Here is a 19,435-nt window from a genome sequence, read left to right as displayed (position 1 = left end):
TCACAAGGGTTGCGGGATTCCTGGCGCCTATCCCGGCTGTCATCGGGCACGAGGCAGGGATCACGCTGAACTGGTTGCCTAGCAATCACAGGGCACATGGAGACAGACAACAGTCGCACTCACAATCACACCTAGGGGTAACTTAGAGTGTCCAACTAATGATGCATGTTTTTAGGATGTGGGGGGGGGGGGGGGGAAATCCGGAGTACCCGGAAAAAACCCACACAGGCACGGGGAGAACTCCACACAGGAGGGGCCGGGATTCAACCCGGGACCTCAGAACTGTGAGGCCAACGCTTTCCAGCTGACTCACCGTGCCACCTACATTAATTATTTTTGAAAAAATAATAATTAATCAATTTATTTATTATTCCTGTATCATTTAAGATTTTGGAGCGTGTCCTCAGTCATTCAGAAGACAGAAAAAGGCCATTTTTTGTTTTGTTTTGTCTTGTTGATGAAGATCCCAAAGGTGGTTGAAGGTGCGGTGGAAATAGTATGGTGGACTGAAAAAAAAAAAATAGATATGTACTCTACTGTAGAAGTAATCGTTAAAAAAAAATAGCCAACTTGAGGATACAAAATTCTTCAACACACTTATGGAAAGTCTTTCGTACACTCGGGGAGAGTCGTGCTCATAAGTTGTCTTGATATCACGATTAAAAGCTGAGTTAATAAAGGCCTCTGGTCGTAAACCCTGGTGTATTCATACAACATTTTGCCATCCATTTTCTATATACAATACAGTCCTTGCTTGTCCTCATAAAGTTCTGGATGAGCCCTTACTGACTTTTGGGCGAGCGGGCTAAATAAATAACCAAATTGTTTGATGAACACCCCTCTGACTGATCGAAGCATTCAAATCCTGAAAAAGACCCAGTATTGGACCTCATTAGCTGCATCTCTTAGTGTCTGGTGAATGTACAGCTCATTGTCAGATTTTGCTTCAAGACAAATCATCAAATATTTTCATTTTTTCAGTAGCATCACAAAAGCTAACATTGAGAGCGACCTGGTCGAGGTAAGGTTCCTGTTTGAACATCTGCCTCACCGTCAAGAGTTTGCATCTCAGCTCGCACCCATCCAGTGTAGAGTTTGTCCTCTTCGTGTCTGTGTTGTGTTTTCTTCAGATAAGTCCAGCTTCCGCCCACAATCCAGCAAAGCAGGCACGTATAGTTTATTAAACACTTCATTTTTGATAAGTGTAAGTGGTTTGTTATCTCAGCTGAAAAACTCATCATTCATGTTTTTTTTTCAATTATGGCAAAACAGCAGCTTAAATTAAACATTCTGTTAATGCATATTTGGTGTTATTGTTGCTCCAATGTGCTATATTTAAAATCAAATTAAATCAAATCAATATCCACATTTGCTCAATTGTAGGATGTAGGGGAGAAAATCACAAGCCGTTGAATTACAAAGAATTTATTTATAATTGACATGTATTGAAGATTTTTGTAAGAAACAGAGGGAAATTATAGAGATGTATAGTTTCAGTCATTCATTATTTTTACATGCAATTGACCTACCTTAAAATACGGGGGACTGTGTACAGTACATAGCTTTAATTTTCTGGCAGTGTCCCTACGTCACTGTGACTCATGGTTGCACCGTTGCCTTTCAATGATTCATTCTCAGGATATGAAATGTCACCTTGGTTTTGTGAAGTCAAAATATAAACCGCAGCAAGAAGAGGATTATTACTGAAAACATATGAATGGGTTGAGTCAAAGATCAAACACAATACAATGTGAAGTTTGGCTTTCGTCTCCTTGTTAAGAGAACAACAAAATGCAAAAAGTACTGGGATGATAAAATAGGAAAAAAAGAGAGAAAAAGAAAGGACAAGGTATTGACAAGTATTGTATAACGTCTCATTGTTTGGACCTTAATTCATTGTGTTCCTAAAGCAAAGAGGGGGAAACATCTGTTTGGTCCATTTTTTGGACTCTTACGAGTCATAGATCCAAGGAAAAAAAACTAAATTAAAAGCATCATTCAGATCCCAACAACCTCAACCAAACATTTAAAGGTTATGGTTATTTTAGAAATGCAAAGTACGATTCATATGATCCATTATTGAGCTGCATGACTCATGGGTACATGATTCATGATGGCTCACTAACTCAGCAAACAGAAAGTACAGTCAAGAAGATTTTGTCCAGGCTGTGTTAGGCCATTAAGTATTCTTTCACTTCCTTTCTCTCTCAAGCAGCTTTTTTTGTGAAACCTGCGTCAATTCAGTTGTGTATTGTCAACAAAATCGTGCATTGACTGCAGTGTATTGTGTATTGTCAACAAAAACTTGGTCTCGGGTGATGTGTGGAAGTGGCAACGTGGCACCTGAGGTAGCTTACGAATTGGTTTCATTTCTTTTTTCCTCTTCGGTTACGCAAAAATAAAGCTCCATTGCTACGTCGTCCGTGATCAATCAGATGACCATGCGAGGACACCAAATCTTTCAACTAGTGTATAAACACTTTACTTGTAAACTTCCATCCATCTATAATCCGTACTCCTTATCCTCACTGGGGTTGTGGGCGAGTTGGAGTGTGTCCCAACTATCTTTAGAGGAGAGGAACACCCCAAAATTGGTCGCAAGCCAATCGCAGGGCACAAAGAAACAATCACTGGCACTCACAATCACGCCTATGGGCAATTTAGTGTCTCCGATTGTGCTAGCATGGATGTTTTTGGGATGTAGGGGGAAACCGGGGTATCCAGAGGAAACCCACGCAGCACGAGAACGTGCAAACTCCATAGACGGGAGGGCAGGATTTGAACCCTGGTCCTCAGAACTGTGAGGCAGATGTGCTAACCAGTCACCCACTATGCTAGAGTTATAAAAGGGGAGATAGTCAAAATATGGAATTATCTGACTGACTTTCTATGCTGTAAAAAGTGGCTTCTACAGTTTCTGATGTGAGATGCATTCAAATGGATTAATCTGTATCAAGTTGTTTATCCAACAGTTACAAATGAAAGATAAGGTATGTTTCACACTCAATTAATGAGTAATAATTTTGTCTTTTTCCATGAAATGTAGTCAGTACACGTAAAAACGGGGACACAAATATGAGACATTCAAGCGTGAGTGAAAAAAAAACTACAGAGAAAGAAGAACAAGCACATAAGATTTAAATACATTTTTAAATATTACAGCATTGTTCACCTTGAAAAATACACTGCTCTTTCTTTAAGTAAGAAAAAGTAATATTCAAAATACTAAAAAAAAACAAAACAATTTGGACATTTTTCAAAACAAACAATTCCTTTGTTCAAGCCCCACCACCATGCCCAAAAAACGGAAGGAAAGAAAGAAAAAAGGTATGGTTACTCAACTCTTGTTAATTCCTGGACTGCTCAATGATCATTATTGTTTGTTTATATTGTGGCCTTTCCTTCAAATAAAGTTACTTTTAAAGGCCCAAGTAGTTCAGTCAGAGTCCGGTTAAAAAAAAAAAAAAAAACCTTAAATAAATACATCAAATCTAAACTTTCAAATCAATGCTAAAATCTAAAGTGTAAGCAAGTCGTCGAGGATGATTCAAGATGGTCTCGTAATCAAAACAAAGATATCTAACGACACATGCAGGTGGCATAACAACATTAAATGAGCCATTTTGGTTTCGCCCACAAGATCATGAGTGTAGATTGCGTTTTGTGGACATTGCCTTGGCATGTTTGGATTCTTCCACGCTAGTAGCTTCCAGCGCAAAGATAAAAAGCTGCTTTGTTTCTTGCGTGACAAAGTATAAAAACGGTACAAAATTTTAAAAAATACATGACTTCAAATGAAAAAAAAGGAGAAAATGCTCTGAAAGCACAATGGACTACATGTCATCACAGTGATCATATACACTAACCATGTAGGACTTGTACACTAGTTTAAGAAGGTTCACCATGGCATGACTTGAACAACAAATGTATTCGTCATGCATTTTGAAAGGCAAAGATTTGAAACAGTAGAGTGCTCAAAGTGGCAGGTAAGTTAGCTGTATAGGGTAGAAAGAATGTAAACAGCACTGAATATAAATACGTCCATGAATGACAGGAGGGGTTAAAGAGTGCGTTACATGTCACAACCGGCACTTGAAGTAGGCTCAGTCATCGTTGAGCGTCGAAAGAGGGATCAGCGGGACGCTGTCTGGTCCAAAATGTCCCAGTGGTGGATGTACGAAGAGGATACACGTCAAAGCTGTGATGGACAGGAAGCGTCAACATCATACACAAACACAAGGGGAGAGTTATTTTCTGGTCTGCTGTTTCAGTCAGGTACAAAGCAAAGCCACCGGGCCATCGCCTTCTGATCGGAGGACCTAAGAGGGGATATCTGGTCCGAGGTGAGGTGGGAGAGGATTTGGGCTGCTGTTCAGGCTTGTGTCAAGCGGCTGATAGTTGCGTGGGCTTCATGGCGGGTAGATCCAGCAACGCCTGCACGGTCACGCTCACCTTCACCAGGCCGCGCTCTTCCAGGATGTGATGGGGCAGACACAGCTTGTCCTGCGTCAGCAGAAAAGATGCAAGTGGAAGTTATGAGGTGGCACGAGCACTCGCAAGCTGTAGTAGCGTCCAAGTACAGAGACTTGGACTTTAGCAAATGCATTATTAGTGATTCAAATCAGGTACTGAAGTAAAAGTTACAAAGGTACACTCTTTCATCTAATTAAGAGCAAAAGTAAAAAGTTATTTTTAGTGTCAATCATTTACAAATACACAAAGAGTTTGTACTGATAAGAAAAACAAAAACACGTTACGTGTTATTAATGAATAGCATTGTCATTGTCGTAGCTTTAATAGCATTGACAACTAAGTCCAGTACCTAAAAATGCAAAATTAGCATATAATAATAACTGGGGGGGTGGGGCAAGGTTTTTTTTTTTAGATTTAAGAAGATTTTGAACACCAGAAGGTTGTGGTTTGTAGGCTGGAAAGGCACAACAGATTCACCACAGATCATTATTGGTCCTGGCAGCAAGTCTCATGACTGTGTTTGGTTTCGGTCATAACATAGTACTTATTATAATGGGGTACTGACAAGGTTAATAAAAAGGAACTCGGTATAACTGTTATGATTTTACCCGTGTAACTACATTTGCAAACACCTGTATTTCTAGTCATAACCTCTACATCACTCTTCAAGTGGAACTACATAAACGCCCCCCCTGTGAATATCACTCTTTGATAAAAGGGTAGCTGCGAGTAGATGTAACTTTATTTCATGAAGCAAAACCATAATCTATCATTAATAGTGTTGCAAGCCATTCTTTTCTTATAGTTAAATTCATCTGAGACCTGAATTTAATCCCACTGGGTGAATCAGTCAGGCTGACTCCGTATTAGTTTCAGCAATTTAGTGTTCTTTTTTGTGAATGCGAAGTTACATAATGTCCAAATATGTATCTTCATCTCCATAGAAGAAACATGCGGGTGATGGAGATGTTGGCAACATTATTCAAAACACTGGTAGATAAACATGGCCAAAGAAAATGTATATACAATGAGTGAGTCATGCAAGGTTTGAAAATGATTACCTGCGGAACGCCCATTTTCTTACAGGCATCCAGGAAGTTCTCCACATTTCTACGGCATTTTGCCATGCTGAGCTTTGGCTGAGAAGACACAAAGAGGATCACCGCAAAATACAAACACCGATTACTTAGCTTCCACTAAAAAGGTGTAATTTATAAATGTGGACTACCACTGCAGGCGAAGGTACGTGGATGCTGGCTACAGAGCGAGGACAAATGTGATTGGCTAAGTGACAAAGGACTACGCCGTCCATCAGAGCAGCTCCGACATCATCTGGAAGCAACACCTTCAGTCTGGACTCAATGTTCTGCAACAATGTCAGACAAAACTTTTTTTTTTCCTTTACAAAGATAAGAGTACCCAGTTTTGACAAGCAGAGAGGTATTAATTGAACACTCTGTTTATTATTGTGGTGGTGTAGTGTTCCATTTTGTAAGAAAATTGTAGGAAATTCTCTCAGTGACTCTCACTGACCTGAAACAGGAGAGGCTTAGTCTGATTTGACTTCAGTGAGACAAAAAAGGAGTCCAAGATGTGCAGCGGCCAAAGGCATGGACCGTGGCGATCCGATCCCTGGCTACAGAAGGTGGCGCTTGGGACTTGGAATGGCACCTCACTGGCAGGGAAAGAGCCTGAGCTAGTGTGTGAGGTTGAGGTGTTCTAACTAGGGTTCATTTGCACACACTGGGCTTGGGGTTGGGAGGGGTTGGACTGTTTTCCACTCTGGAGTTGCCCACGGTGAGAGGGGCCGAGCAGGTGTGGGTATACTTATTGTCCCTTGGGTCGGGGCCTGTACGTTGAGGTTCACCATGGAGGAAGAGAGGGTAGGCACCCTCTGCCTTTAGGTGGGAGGACGGGTCCTGATTGTGGTTTTGCCCATGCACCAAACAGTACCAACCCTTTTTGGAGTTCATAGAGGAGGTGCTAGAGAGCACTGCGACTAGGAACTCCATTTTTCTCCTGGGGCACTTCAATGCTCACATGGGCAATGAAACTGAGACCCGTAAGGGTATGATTGGGAGGAACACCCTCGCTGATCAGAACCCGAGTGGTGTTCTGTGACTGGACTTCTGTGCTCATCACGGATTGTCCATAATGAACACCACATTCAGGCATAAGGGTGTCCACATGTGCACTTGGCACCAGGACACTCTAGTTCACCATTTGATGACTGACTTTGTGATCGTGTATCAGACTTACGGTCTCATGTCTTGGACACTCATGTGAAGAGCATGGCGAAGTTGTCAAGTGATCACCACCTGGTGGTACATCAAAGACCTCCCTAATTCTACTGACACGCCATCCCATGAGGAAGCAAAGTCTGAGGTCTCTGAGACAGCCTCTCCTATCTCTTTGGTTGGGGTCACCGGGGTGGTTAAAAACTTCCTCTGTGGCAATACGCCTGTGCAACATCGCATGGAGATCGGGTACATTGCCTCTGGATTGGTAGACTGGGTTATGATCCCTCTTTTTAAGAAGGGGGACAGGAGGTTTTGTTCTAGCTCCAGGGGGATCAAACTCCTCAGCCTCCCGGGCAATGTCTATTCAGAGGTGCTGGAGAGGAGGGTCGTCGGGAAGTCAAATCTTTGATTCAGGAGGAGCAGTGTAGTTTTTATCTTGGCTGTGGATCAGGGGACCAGCTCTTCAACCTCAGCATGGGAATTCGCCCAACCAGTCTCCATGTGTTTTGTAGACTTGGTGAAGGTGTTTGACTGTGTCCCTAAGGGAGTCCTGTGAGGGGTGCTTCGGGAATATGGGGTACCGAACCCCCTGATAGGGACTGTCTGGTCCCCGTGCACCCGGTGTCAGACCTTGGTCTGCATTAACGGCAGTTCAGTTGTAGTAGTTTTTGGTGAGGGTTGGACGCCGCCTAATCTGCCCCTTGTCTGTTCATCACTTTTTTGGATAGAATTTCTAGCCGCAACTGAGGTATAGAGGGGGGGCGGATTGCAGATGATGTGGTTATATTGGCTTAATCAAGCCGTGATCTCCAACTCTCACTGGAGTGGTTCGTGGACAAGTGTGAAGTGGCTGGGATGTTTTAACCGTAAGGTTGATCTACGTTCCTACCCTCCTCTATGTTCACAAGCTGTGGAAGCCAGCATGGTCAGACTGCAAATATTTGGAGAAAGCTCCTGAGACTTTCTTTGGCCTGTGACACAACTTTGGAAACATACACATCATAGCATTGTGAATAAAAAAAAAAAATAGCATGGCAACCTGTCGTAGGATTCCAATCTGTTCAATTTCCTCTCTCAAATGCTCCATCTTTCTCCTCATAGTGAAGCTGGGCTCAGTTGAGCTGAACTCCTGATGATTTCCTCTTGTGAAGGCTGCCATATCATATTTAGATCATTGTCAAGATTTCCAGATCATGAAAAAAATACCAACACAAAGACAAAAAAATTTGTTCGAATGATTTATATCATCTTAATTGTTTTAAATTAGTAATACTTAAAAGTAAACAATGAAAGTGAACCCACTAGCCCAGGATTTGACCCTGTGATAAAATGGGAGGGTGTTTTTGTTCATACTTCCTGAGAAACCTCCTCACTTCCAGAGAATCTTAATTTTACCAGAGGCATGCAGAAGACAATAAAATAGTATAACAGCATTTTCCAACTAAGTTCATCATTAAATTACATGCGTATGTATTACGTATGTATACAGTATAAACACACTCACATGCACACGCACGCGCACACACATATAGTGCCTTGTGAAAGTATTCTGCTCCCTTGAACTTTTCAACCTTTCGCCACATTTCAGACTTCAAACAAAGACTTCAAATAAAATATATTAAATAAAACATAAAATGAAAAATATTTAAAAAAATTGTCAAGAATCAACAACAAGTGGGGCAAAACCATGAAGTGAAATGAAATTTATGGGATATTCTATACTTTTTTAACGAATAAAAAAGTGAAAAGTGGGGTGTGTAATATTATTTGGCCCCTTCATATATATGTGTATGTGAGGCCCTGTAGCTCAGTGGTTAGAGCAGTGGTTTGGTAAACCAGGGGTTGTGGGTTCGTATCCCACTGGGGTCTCCACTCCCTGAGAAGGGTTGCGTCAGGAAGGGCATCTGGCGTAAAAATTGTGCCAAACATATGTTTGTGTTCATCTGAGATGACACGCTGTGGTGACCCTGAATGGGACAAGCCGAAAGAGTTGGGGGTGTGTAACATTTACATACATGAGAAAAACATACATTTCAATTTTTTTTGTCTCATTGTCCGAAGTAAACTAAAGTAAACTAGACTAAACCTCTCCTGTTCCAAATCGCAGGGCAGATGGAGACAGTCAACAATCGCACAGACAATCAGACCTTGGGGCAATTTAGAGTGTCCAATTAATATTGCATGTTTTTGGGAGGTGGGAGGAAACCGGAGTGCCCGGAGGAAACCCACGCAGGCACTTGGAGAACATGCAAACTCCACACAGGTGGGGCCGAGGTTGAACCCGGGACCGCAGAACTGTGACGCCAACACTTTCCAGCTGATCCACCGTGCCGCTGAGAGAGAATTTATTATCAGAATTTTCTTTATTTTCTTCGAGGCCAAAAGTATGGAGTAGCATTTCCTTGAATTGCATGACTCGGGTCAAACATTTTGGGTAATCTTCCAAAAGCATCTGACAGCACTCTGCTGGAATCTTGGCCCATTCCTCCGGACAGAACTGGTGTAACTGAGTCGGGTTTGTTGGTTGCCTTGACCGTACACATCTTTTCAGATGCGACCACAAATTTTTCCAAGGGATTCAGATAAATGCTTCCTGATGGCTACTCCAAGACATTGACTTTGTTATCCTCAAGCCACTTTTTAACGATTTTGGAAGTATGCTTAGTGTCACTGTCAATTTGAAATACCAATTTTACGCCCAGGTTTTAGGTTCCTGGCTGATGTCATGACATGTTGCCTTAATATCTCCAGTTGATGTTCTTTCTGTATAATGCCGCCTATTTGCAGCAAAATAGCCCCACACAACATGATGCTGCCACCTGCATGCTTCACAGTTGACATGTGGCATGGTGTTCTTCGGTTTTCAAGCTTCCCCCTTTTTCCTCCAGATGTAACCTTGGTCATCATAGCCAAACATCTCCACTTTGGTTTCATCAGACCACAAGACAGGTCTCCAGAAGCTAAGATCTTTGTCTTGGTGTCTTTTTGCTAACTGTAATCTGGATTTGTTATGTTTCCTTTGGAGTAATGGCTTCGTTCTCGGTGAGTGGCCTTTCAGCCCATGTCGATGTTGGACTCGTTTTTGCTGCAGATAATGACACTTTCATCCAGCATCTTTACAAGGTCTTTTGCTGTTGTTCTCGGTTTGATTCGCACATTTTAGATCAAAACACGTTCATCTCTGGGACACAGAGCCCGTCTCCTTCCTGAGCGGGGTGATGGCTGGACATTCCCATAATGTTCATACTTGTTTGAACAGATGAACGTGGCACCTTCAAGCATCTGGAAATTGCACCCAAGGATGAGCCAGATTTGTGGAGCTTCACAATTCTTTCTCTTATTTCCTGGCCAATTTCTTTTGATTTTCACATTACAAACAAGGAAGCAGAGTGTGTGAGGTGTGATCTTAAATACATCCACAGGTGTGGCATTACTTGATTCACATGTCATCAGTTAACCTATCAGGAGCTTGTAAACCCATGCCCTCATCATCTGGGCTTCCTAATGTTCTGTGAAGTAAACTTTTTGTGTATGTAAACCTTTGACCTCGAAGAAAATGTAGAATTATCTCTCATTATTGTGGCATTTAACAATATTAAATAATTTTGGTGATCCTGACTGACCTGAAACAGTAAAATAGAGTCTGATTTGACTGAGACAAAAAAAAATTAAATGTGTGGCTTTGCACAATGTATGTAAATGTTTGGCTTCAACAGTATGTATCTGCAATTAATGTTTCGAAACAGGTGATGTACATCACTCAATAAGAGAAAAACATTGAATTGAAATAAGATTTTGTTGCCAGCTAAGCACGTTAATGTTATGTAATAAATTAAAATAAGTAAATGCAACTGGATACGCAGCAGTTGAAAAAATACAAAGGAAAGTTTCATATTTCTGCATGCTCATCCCATCAATGTTTGCATGTAAGTGTGCATTTTAGTACCTGATCTTGGCTTGAGTCCAAACACAGTGAGAGTGGCGCTGAAATCAGAGTTGCGTAAACTCTCCTGCAGACAAAATGAATGCGGGTTCAATTAAATGTGATGATGGTGTTTATCTCTCCGAGGCCCGCACACACCTCACAGTCATCCTTTCCGCTGCAGTTTTTCCGGGCACTCTGGCATTTGTACTGTCCAAACAACAAGCAAAAATATAAGTTATGTATTTCACATGATAAATATGAATTTTATTTCATTTTGTATTGAATCATGTTCGATTTAAGGTTTACTGATTTCACATATAGTGTAGAGATGGGCATTGATCAATGAAGAGATTTTTTTGGGGTATCATATCTATAAATATGTAATAATATAATAAACGACTTGTGATTTTCTTTAAACTTTTGGTAGAATCCCTGATGGCATTGAATGCCTAAGCAGGAGGAGGTGGATATCAACAAAGCTGTACAATCAGGATTTGTTTTGCCCTTGGTCATTATCTGCACAGTACAGTTATCGTGGAAATCTTGTACTATGGAACCAAACTCGAGTGATCTAAGGGTAAATGCCAAAAAATTTGATCAGCATTTGTTTGGAAACAAAATTATGCCATAAATACTCCCAATTCCAGTGTAAGTGTGGGACAGCAATGGGCTGATGTCATTGTAAGTCAGTCCTTTTATCGCAAGACATTACTTCAAAGAATCGAGAAAAACCAAAAGAGGTTAATGAGAAAAGAAGCAAATGGAATGGGTTTCATTACTGCTGCAGATGAATACACCTTGAGATAATCTTTTCTCAAATATTTGTTTCTCTTTCGATCCTCATTTTGATTGAGAACAGGAGGGACGTCCGGCCATTTGGACTCTGAATCTGACTGATCCGTCTTCAGGTTTCCATCAAAGGAGGAGGAGGACGGCGGCTATGAAAACAAAGAGATAAAAGTATATTGTTGCCCAGAGGCAAAGAAATACATGCACTCTATGCAAATAGGTAGTACCTGTCCACATAGCAGAGATGCTCCACTACTTCCCTCATCCAGGGAAGCACTATAGTAAATCAGATCAATATTTTTGCAATCAGTTAACTTTAAATGAATTGTATGAACACATGAACAGTCTGACAAGAAATGGAAGACTGAAATATCATATATTTAAACTTTCAAGCAAACCTTAATGAGGTTACTATGTTTATATAAACATTTTCCCAGAGTGATAAAATGCAGTAAATTAACATAAACATGGTACACTTATACTTGATACAAATCTTGAAGGGCTTACTTTATATTGTGTGGGTGTACGTTATAAGGTTGTAGAATTTAATATTTCACATTGATTTCATGCATTGACTCTATTATAAGGACAGATAAAGTTTTTCTACAAACAACCAGGGGCGATTTGCAGCAGGTCAGTCTGGTGTACTACATAGTTTATTAGGTAGAGCATATAAATATTTGCATTGTCATTGTTCATTAGTACCACTGAGCGTGCACAGATCAAGAAGCATGTGGTACGGGAACGCACCTACGAGGTTGAGGAGGAGGCCTGGATTTGCTGCCAGAGCTGCTAGAGTGACTTAAGAATCTGCAGACACAACCAAGTACAGGTACAATAACAGCCATGTACAATAAGTACAGTTACACGCATCACCTTGAAGTTTCCTGGGCAAATCATCTCTATGTTTAATGATTCTTTAATATCAAAAAGTTTGTTCATATAAATTTGAGTTATTCATAATATTAATCATAATCGACAATTTACATTGCAGCTTTGAAGAGACCCAACAAAACAAAAACTCATGAATGTAATTAAAATGAGGGTTGTGTTATGTGTGCCTTAGCAAAGTAGTAGCTAGCGTTGCCCACCGGCTGACAGTGAAAAGCAGCATGATGAAAGCTTGCAGGAGAGTTCAAACATCCTTTGCGGGGGTTGACATCAGAGGAAGAAGGGTATTTAACTTCTCAAGAGGATGCAGAGAAAGACCTGGATCACTTTTGGCAGGAGTGAAAAGTAACAACATAAAGGGCTAGATAAAGGGCTACTATTTTCATGACTGTGGGCCGTGCAACTGCCCGACAGAGGCGGATTAGACCGTTGTTGGTAATTTCGTGGATAAACTGCAGGTTGACATGCTGCGCCAACGTGGGAGTGTTTACCGCTGACTTCAGTCACCCCCAATCAAAGTGACTCCTCTCGTTCCCTTTAAATGTGTCTTACTCTCAGTCTCGCTCAGAGACGTCAGAGTGTGGATGAGGACGATGCGTAATCACAGTCATTTGTGTGTGAGTGGACCATTGCCAGCTCTCTTCGATGTGGTAAGAAATAATGTGAGCTGCTATACAGAATGAGCTGCTAATAACGGCTGGTGATTTAATAATCTGTATAGTTTGTTGAGTTCAGTATCTGTCGATATGTATCCCTATAAAATCCACCAAAATCGTATGTTTCCTGAAGTTGTTCACCAGCTTTGCACACACTGCAGGAGGGATTTTGGCCCACTCCTCCACACAGATCTTCTCTAGATCAGACAGGTTTCTGGGCTGTCACTGAGAAATACGGAGTTTCAGCTCCCTCTAAAGATTTTCTTTTGGGTTTAGGTCTGGAGACTGACTAGGCCACGGGAGAATCTTGATATGCTTCTTACGGAGCCACTCCTTGGTTTTCGTGGCTGTGTGCTTCGGGCCATTGTCATGTTGAAATACCCAGCCTCGACCCATCTTCAATACTCTGACTGAGGGAAAGAGGCTGTTCCCCAAAATCTCACAATACATGGCCACGGTCATCCTCTCCTTAATATAGTGCAGTCGTCCTGTCCCATGTGCAGAAAAACAACCCCAAAGCATGATGCTACCACCCTCATGCTTCACAGTAGGGATGGTATTCTTGGGAAGGAACTTATCATTTGTCTTCCTCCAAACACGATTGGTGGAATTATGACCAAAAAAGTTCCATTTTGGTCTCATCTGACCACAAAACTTTCTCCCATCACTCCTCTATATCATCCAAATGGTCATTGGCAAACTTAAGATGGGTGTTGACATGTGCTGGTTTAACCAGGGGAACCCTCTGTGCCATGCGTAAATTTGAAACCATGAGGTCTTAGTGGATTACCTATAGTCACCTGGGAAACGGTGGTCCCAGCTCTTTTCAGGTCATTGACCAAGTCCTGCCGTGTAGTCCTGGGCTGATTCCTCACCTTTCTAAGGATCATTGAGACCCCACGAAGTGTTATCTTTCATGGGGCTCCACTCCGAATGAGATTGACTGTCACATTTAGCTTCTTCCATTTTCTAATGATTGCTCCAACAGTGGACCTTTTTTTACAAAGCTGCTTGGCAATTTCTCCATAGAGTTGTACAATTTTGTGTCTGGTGTCTTTGGACAGCTCTTTGGTCTTGGCCATGTTACAAGTTTGAGTCTTACTGATTGGATGGGGTGGACAGGTGTCTTCATGGAGCTAACAACCTCACACACAGGTGCATCTGATTCAGGATAATACATGGAGTGGAGGTGGACTTTTAAAGGCGGACTAACAGCTCTTTGAGAGTCAGAATTCCAGCTGATAGGTGTTCAAATACTTATTTGCAGCTGTATCACACAAATAAATTGTTAAAAAAAAATCGTACATTGTGATTTCTGGATTTTTCTTTTTAGATTATCTCTCTCAGAGTGGACATGTACCTATAACGAAAATTTCAGACCCCTCTATGATTTCAAAGTGGGAGAACTTGCAATATAGCAGGCTGTTCAAATATTTATTTTCATCACTGTATATTGACTAGCTGCCATGAAATTGTCACCCCGCCAGGCAGATGTCTAAGGACACGCACTTCGCAGCGCCGAAAACACAGCCTGTCGCCCAAATTGCCAAAAATGGAGTGAGACTTGCACTTGCATGAAAATCGAGATAGACTGACATTTCCCCCTCTGGCACATTTGGGCCCCACAGCAGATACGCCGTCTGCCAAAAATAGCCAAAAGCGTCATTTCGGAGAAAATGGGAGGATATCTTTCAAAAGAAAACTCTGCAAATACCCAGGGGAACACTGAAGTCAGCCGGGTTTTCTAGGGCATGTAAACATATTGACAAAGCAAATGGTGGTAAAGAAAGCCTCTTTGTCTACCTGTGAGCTCGACCAGTCACTCTGCGTCTATGGATGAGACTTTCTGCTCTGCAAATTAAGGACCGTCGTCTAGAAGCAATAGATGACACCAAAACCACAAAAGGAGAAGGAGGAGAAACAGAAGATGAAGGGCAAACTGAAGTGAAGTGACATGAAGCCGACACGACTGTTAATGCTTAGCAGAGGTGAGAAAGAACAGGCATGAAAATGTCCTTTAGCTGCGTTGCTCTGGATGCTGAGAAGCCAGGGAGGACCCACGGACCTGTTCTGCTGCTCCTGCTGCAAAAGCTGCACGGCAATCTTCCTCAGATCCAGCACCTCCTTCAGTTCATCATCTTCCTCCTCCAATGCCTGCTCCTTGTCGGAGCTGCAACGCATCCAGGATAGAGGTTATGAGTATGATGTACCATACGAAACTTAGGCGCATTAAAGCTTAATATCAACAAACTTTTATCGGCCACTACAGTCATCATCTTCAGCAACATCGCTCCTGTTCCGTTCCTCTTGCTTTTTTATTAGTATGTTTCTCACCAATTGATTATCAAACACTGGGACGTGCAAAATTATCCAACCTCAGCTAATTGGTCTGAAAGTTATTCTTTATCTACGCCAATGATGCGTCTTTGTTCATCCATCACTGCTCGTGATAACAGGCAACAACAACAGTTAAATGCTGTTCCACTAGATGGCAGAAGGTACAATTAATCTGTGTAGCTAACTGTTACCCTCTACACAACAGAATAATACATTTGTACTCACATGAAAAGGTCCATATTTCCTGATTAAGATGATTTTTTTTAATTAATTCTGTCGACATTCTTTAGTGGCATTTTTGTTTGGTGGTTCACTGAGAGATTTTTTCCTAATGTGAGATATGTGCCTTGGCTCAATAAATGTTAGGAAAACTAATTGAAAATATATGGGAATATAATACAGTAATGTATTCTAAGAGGAGATGCAACATATACAGGCCACAAAATTAAGTAAAAATATTCAATTTACTGGTATCCAATATAGAGTAGCATCAATAATGATAAATAGTTAATAATGCCATGAACTGAGAGCCTGTTCACTAGCCAAGAAATTTATATACTGTATGTTTCTAATATTTTGGTTTTCATAATCAGTTACATGGGGGTGCAAAATATCTAAAATAGAAACTGATTTACGCAAAGCCCAAGATTATGTCGTAAAATATTCTATTTAGCAGCTTTTTGTATGAACAACAACTCACGACAGCTTGGTTGTAAAATCAGAGATTTTTTTTTTTTTTTTTTTTTTTTTTTTCAGAAAGTTCAAGAGTGGACATGTTCATTTGTGTTTAAATTCCAAACAAGTTTATTCAAAATTCTTACCCTGACTCCTCTTTCCAGCTCTCCTTGTTTTTGCTTTGGTGAGACAGAACCTTTTCCAGTTCCTGAAATACACAATGGAAATATAGTGTATATATAATGAATCAGATATGTGTTTGTGTGTGCATTTGTGTGTAAATGGATTGTGGATTCAACCAGGGTTCAGTTTCTTACCTTAATACATGACACATGACAGTTCTGCTGTCCATCACACTCTGACAGAGCAGGATCCTCATCCGGGTTGGGTTCTATAAAGTCATACAGATCCTGATCTGATAGAGGGAGGAAGCATCCGCGATGATCACATTAACACTCGCTTATGTACTGCATATATTTCGAGGCACTTCATTCAATAATCCCCTCATCTCATTTATTACGTTCAAAGGGGGTAATCGGATACTTATTGTTGGTAACCTTTGCAAGAGTCCATTTTGGAAAGGATTGAGAGGGCATCAGCGCGGGCTGTCTCTGACACCTGAGAATGGAGGCTGACGGTGTCGTCATCTGAAGGCTGCATGGTGCAAACAGATGGTTTGTAAGGTGGAATCATGATATTTAAACACAAAAATTGATTCTAAGTCATTTGTGACACAATGTCACCTTCATGAGTTTGCTAGTCCAGGATTGCAACAACAAGCTTTAGTGCATAGGGCACATTTGATTTTTAAAAAGGACAGACCGACCAGGTCATTCATAGATGGGGTGAACAAAAAAAGATTACAAAAACGAAAAAAAAAATAGAAATGTATACACACAGCATTTGCATTTTAATTAATTAAAAAAAATGTGTCATGGAGCAGATTGTGTTGACTTTGAAGGTTCCACTCTATTAATTTATTCAATGTCTAACCTCTGTTGTAGACAGCCTCTTGTCACCATTGTCACTCCCAATTCCAGAGTCAGGCCCGTGGTTCTTACTGGGATAAAAATCTTCCATGCTGAACACAGATGAGAAAACAGGTGGGGGACTAGGTATGGTATCGGAATTTAGTGCAACGTGGCAAAAATTGGTTGATATAACAGTATTTTGGGATTGGCATACCTATCTGTGAGTGGCTGTGGAAGACAGCGTTTGCCAAGGGAGGGGAGGTCCAAAGTGTCTGGCTTTTTGTCCGATCTGCATGCTTGGATGTTCAGGTACTTGAAAATGTGCACTTTTCCCTTGAGACATATCTGAAACGTTTACGAGATGTTGTCCTTTGTCCACTAGGTGGCGCGGTCGCCCCAGATTGCCTGACGCTTTTGGCCTTACCTGTGCTGGAGGAGACTGCATAGGATTGTTATCGAGGATGATGTGCTGCAGTTGCCTGAGTTTCCTGTAGGCTGCTGGGATCTCTGTGATCTTATTGCAGGAGAAGTCAAGTCGAATAAGAGGCAGGTCAGCCAACTCTGTCAGCAAACAGGACATAAAAGTGTCAGAAGGAGCTCTTGTCGCTGCGTGCGCTATTACTTTTTAGAGAGTCTTCCAAAAAAATCTGCCTTTAAGAAGATGATATACACTCACTTTTTGACTAAAGAGAGATGTTAACTTAACAATGTTTAATATTATGGTTGTAGTTTTCAGTACTGCATTATACTTCTAATAATTTGCCCACGTAGCTGATGTAAAAGTAAGTTTCTTTCGGCTTGTCCCTTTCGGGGTCGCCACAGCGTGTCATCTCAGATGACCGCACATATATATTTGGCACAATTTTTACGCCGGATGCCCTTCCTGACGCAACCCTTCTCAGGGAGTTGAGGCCCCAGTGGGATACGAACCCACAACCCCTGGTTTACCAAACCAGTGCTCTAACCACTGAGCTACAGGGCCTCATTGCCCACGTAGCTGATGTATATAAAGTTAAAAAAAAAATTAAAAACAGTATTCAAAAGCACAGAAGCGTATTGCTGCCACCACACACAAAAAAAGAAAACAATAGCCCGAAAAACAGGGTTTTGTTGTTGTTGTGGTAGCAATACGCTATTGCACGAAAGGACCAGTGACCTGGTGAATTACATGTCTGCCTCACAGGTGAAAGATTCTGGATTCAAATCCCATCGCTCGTGTTTTTTTTTCCCCCCATCAGCAATTTAAGATTCAAAATTGTGTATACATGAGAATGCCAGTAACCAGTATGCTTCTGTACTGTCTTCACAACTATAACAATAATAATCATAATATTGAATCAGTCACACTCACATTCACACCTATTGGCAATAGACTCTTCAATTCATCAAACATGCATTTTATTTTATTTTAATGCTGAGTTCCAAGTAATCATTTGTCTTGTGAAGGATAAAACGTGGGGGAAATGAAGGGGACTCGAGCGTTGCATGTGTGCGAACATGCACATCTGTCAGTAGAGAAAAGAAATCAAGTAGAACAAACTTCCTGCAGTGAGCATCAGTGTCAATGTTTCACTCAGACCTTCTGGAAGGATCTGCAGACAATTCTTCCTAATGTTGAGTTCTCGTAAGGCATGGAGACGCCCAACCTGGGCTGGCAGAACCTGGATCTCATTACAGCTCACATCCTGCAGAGGGGGAAAGAGGGAAATCTTCCACAACAACTGGACATGCCTGGATTTTGAAGCATGGAGAGAGAGACAAAGCTCCTTACTAGCTCCATCAGTTCTTTGGCTTTGCCGATCTCTTCAGGTATGGACACGAGTTTGTTGTTACTCACAAGCAGAACTTTAAGCGGAAGGTTGAACAGGTGTTTGGGCAAAATGGATATGAGATTTCGACTTGAGAGAAATAACATAACATACAATTAGAACGGTGCGCAAATGACACATTTCATTCTACTTTTTCACATTCCAAGTGGAGGAGGTATTCAAAAAGATGCTTTTTTTTTTTTTCAATTACTAGATAATGAGTCCAGGGGGCAGAAGTGCGGCATGATCACCTGATGTCAAGATTGGTCAGTATCTGCAGGTTGATGATGGCTTCTGGGATGCACTTGATGCAGTTGTGGTAGAGGTTGAGGGACTCGAGCGGGGCAAACAGACAAACTTCTGGGGGCACCTCAGAGAGACGATTCTTAGACAGATCTGCAGATAAAAACATAAGCAGGATGAGACACACTATGTAGACAAAAAATGTGCGATTGAAAGAAGTGTTAGAAGCTACTACAACTTTCATGATGTGCTATTCAATTCATCCTCATGGTGTTTAATGGCCTCTCATTTGCTTTAACATTATTTGTTTTGTGCACCGGGGGACAATAGTGTTGAAAAAAAGGGCCTTCCTCCAACTGTTCCCACAAAGTTGGAAAATGCAAATTATCCAAAATATTTCGGTGAGTTGAAAATTTTAGATTCATTT

General features: G+C 41.3%; 1 protein-coding gene across 1 annotated transcript in view; it reads right to left on the bottom strand.

The window, feature by feature from the left end:
• Nucleotides 1-1,458: 1,458 nt before the first annotated feature.
• Nucleotides 1,459-19,435, bottom strand: part of lrch2 (leucine-rich repeats and calponin homology (CH) domain containing 2) — a 28,313-nt gene continuing 10,336 nt past the window's right edge. Inside the window, exons 3-22 of the mRNA XM_061802309.1 lie at nucleotides 19,017-19,161; nucleotides 18,729-18,855; nucleotides 18,537-18,642; nucleotides 17,382-17,518; nucleotides 17,172-17,302; nucleotides 16,980-17,067; nucleotides 16,544-16,640; nucleotides 16,304-16,401; nucleotides 16,133-16,194; nucleotides 15,040-15,144; nucleotides 14,778-14,846; nucleotides 12,178-12,237; nucleotides 11,655-11,703; nucleotides 11,436-11,576; nucleotides 10,795-10,845; nucleotides 10,660-10,723; nucleotides 7,753-7,865; nucleotides 5,702-5,839; nucleotides 5,535-5,612; nucleotides 1,459-4,503 (exon numbers count right to left, since the gene is read on the bottom strand). Of these exons, the coding sequence (XP_061658293.1) occupies nucleotides 4,384-4,503; nucleotides 5,535-5,612; nucleotides 5,702-5,839; nucleotides 7,753-7,865; nucleotides 10,660-10,723; nucleotides 10,795-10,845; nucleotides 11,436-11,576; nucleotides 11,655-11,703; nucleotides 12,178-12,237; nucleotides 14,778-14,846; nucleotides 15,040-15,144; nucleotides 16,133-16,194; nucleotides 16,304-16,401; nucleotides 16,544-16,640; nucleotides 16,980-17,067; nucleotides 17,172-17,302; nucleotides 17,382-17,518; nucleotides 18,537-18,642; nucleotides 18,729-18,855; nucleotides 19,017-19,161 (1,979 nt within the window). The 3' untranslated portion in view covers nucleotides 1,459-4,383. The remainder of the gene's footprint in view (nucleotides 4,504-5,534; nucleotides 5,613-5,701; nucleotides 5,840-7,752; nucleotides 7,866-10,659; nucleotides 10,724-10,794; nucleotides 10,846-11,435; nucleotides 11,577-11,654; nucleotides 11,704-12,177; nucleotides 12,238-14,777; nucleotides 14,847-15,039; nucleotides 15,145-16,132; nucleotides 16,195-16,303; nucleotides 16,402-16,543; nucleotides 16,641-16,979; nucleotides 17,068-17,171; nucleotides 17,303-17,381; nucleotides 17,519-18,536; nucleotides 18,643-18,728; nucleotides 18,856-19,016; nucleotides 19,162-19,435) is intronic.

Source organism: Syngnathoides biaculeatus, chromosome 18, assembly GCF_019802595.1.
Source record: "Syngnathoides biaculeatus isolate LvHL_M chromosome 18, ASM1980259v1, whole genome shotgun sequence".
Lineage (NCBI taxonomy): Eukaryota > Metazoa > Chordata > Actinopteri > Syngnathiformes > Syngnathidae > Syngnathoides > Syngnathoides biaculeatus.
This window is presented reverse-complemented; position numbering and strand designations above follow the sequence as displayed.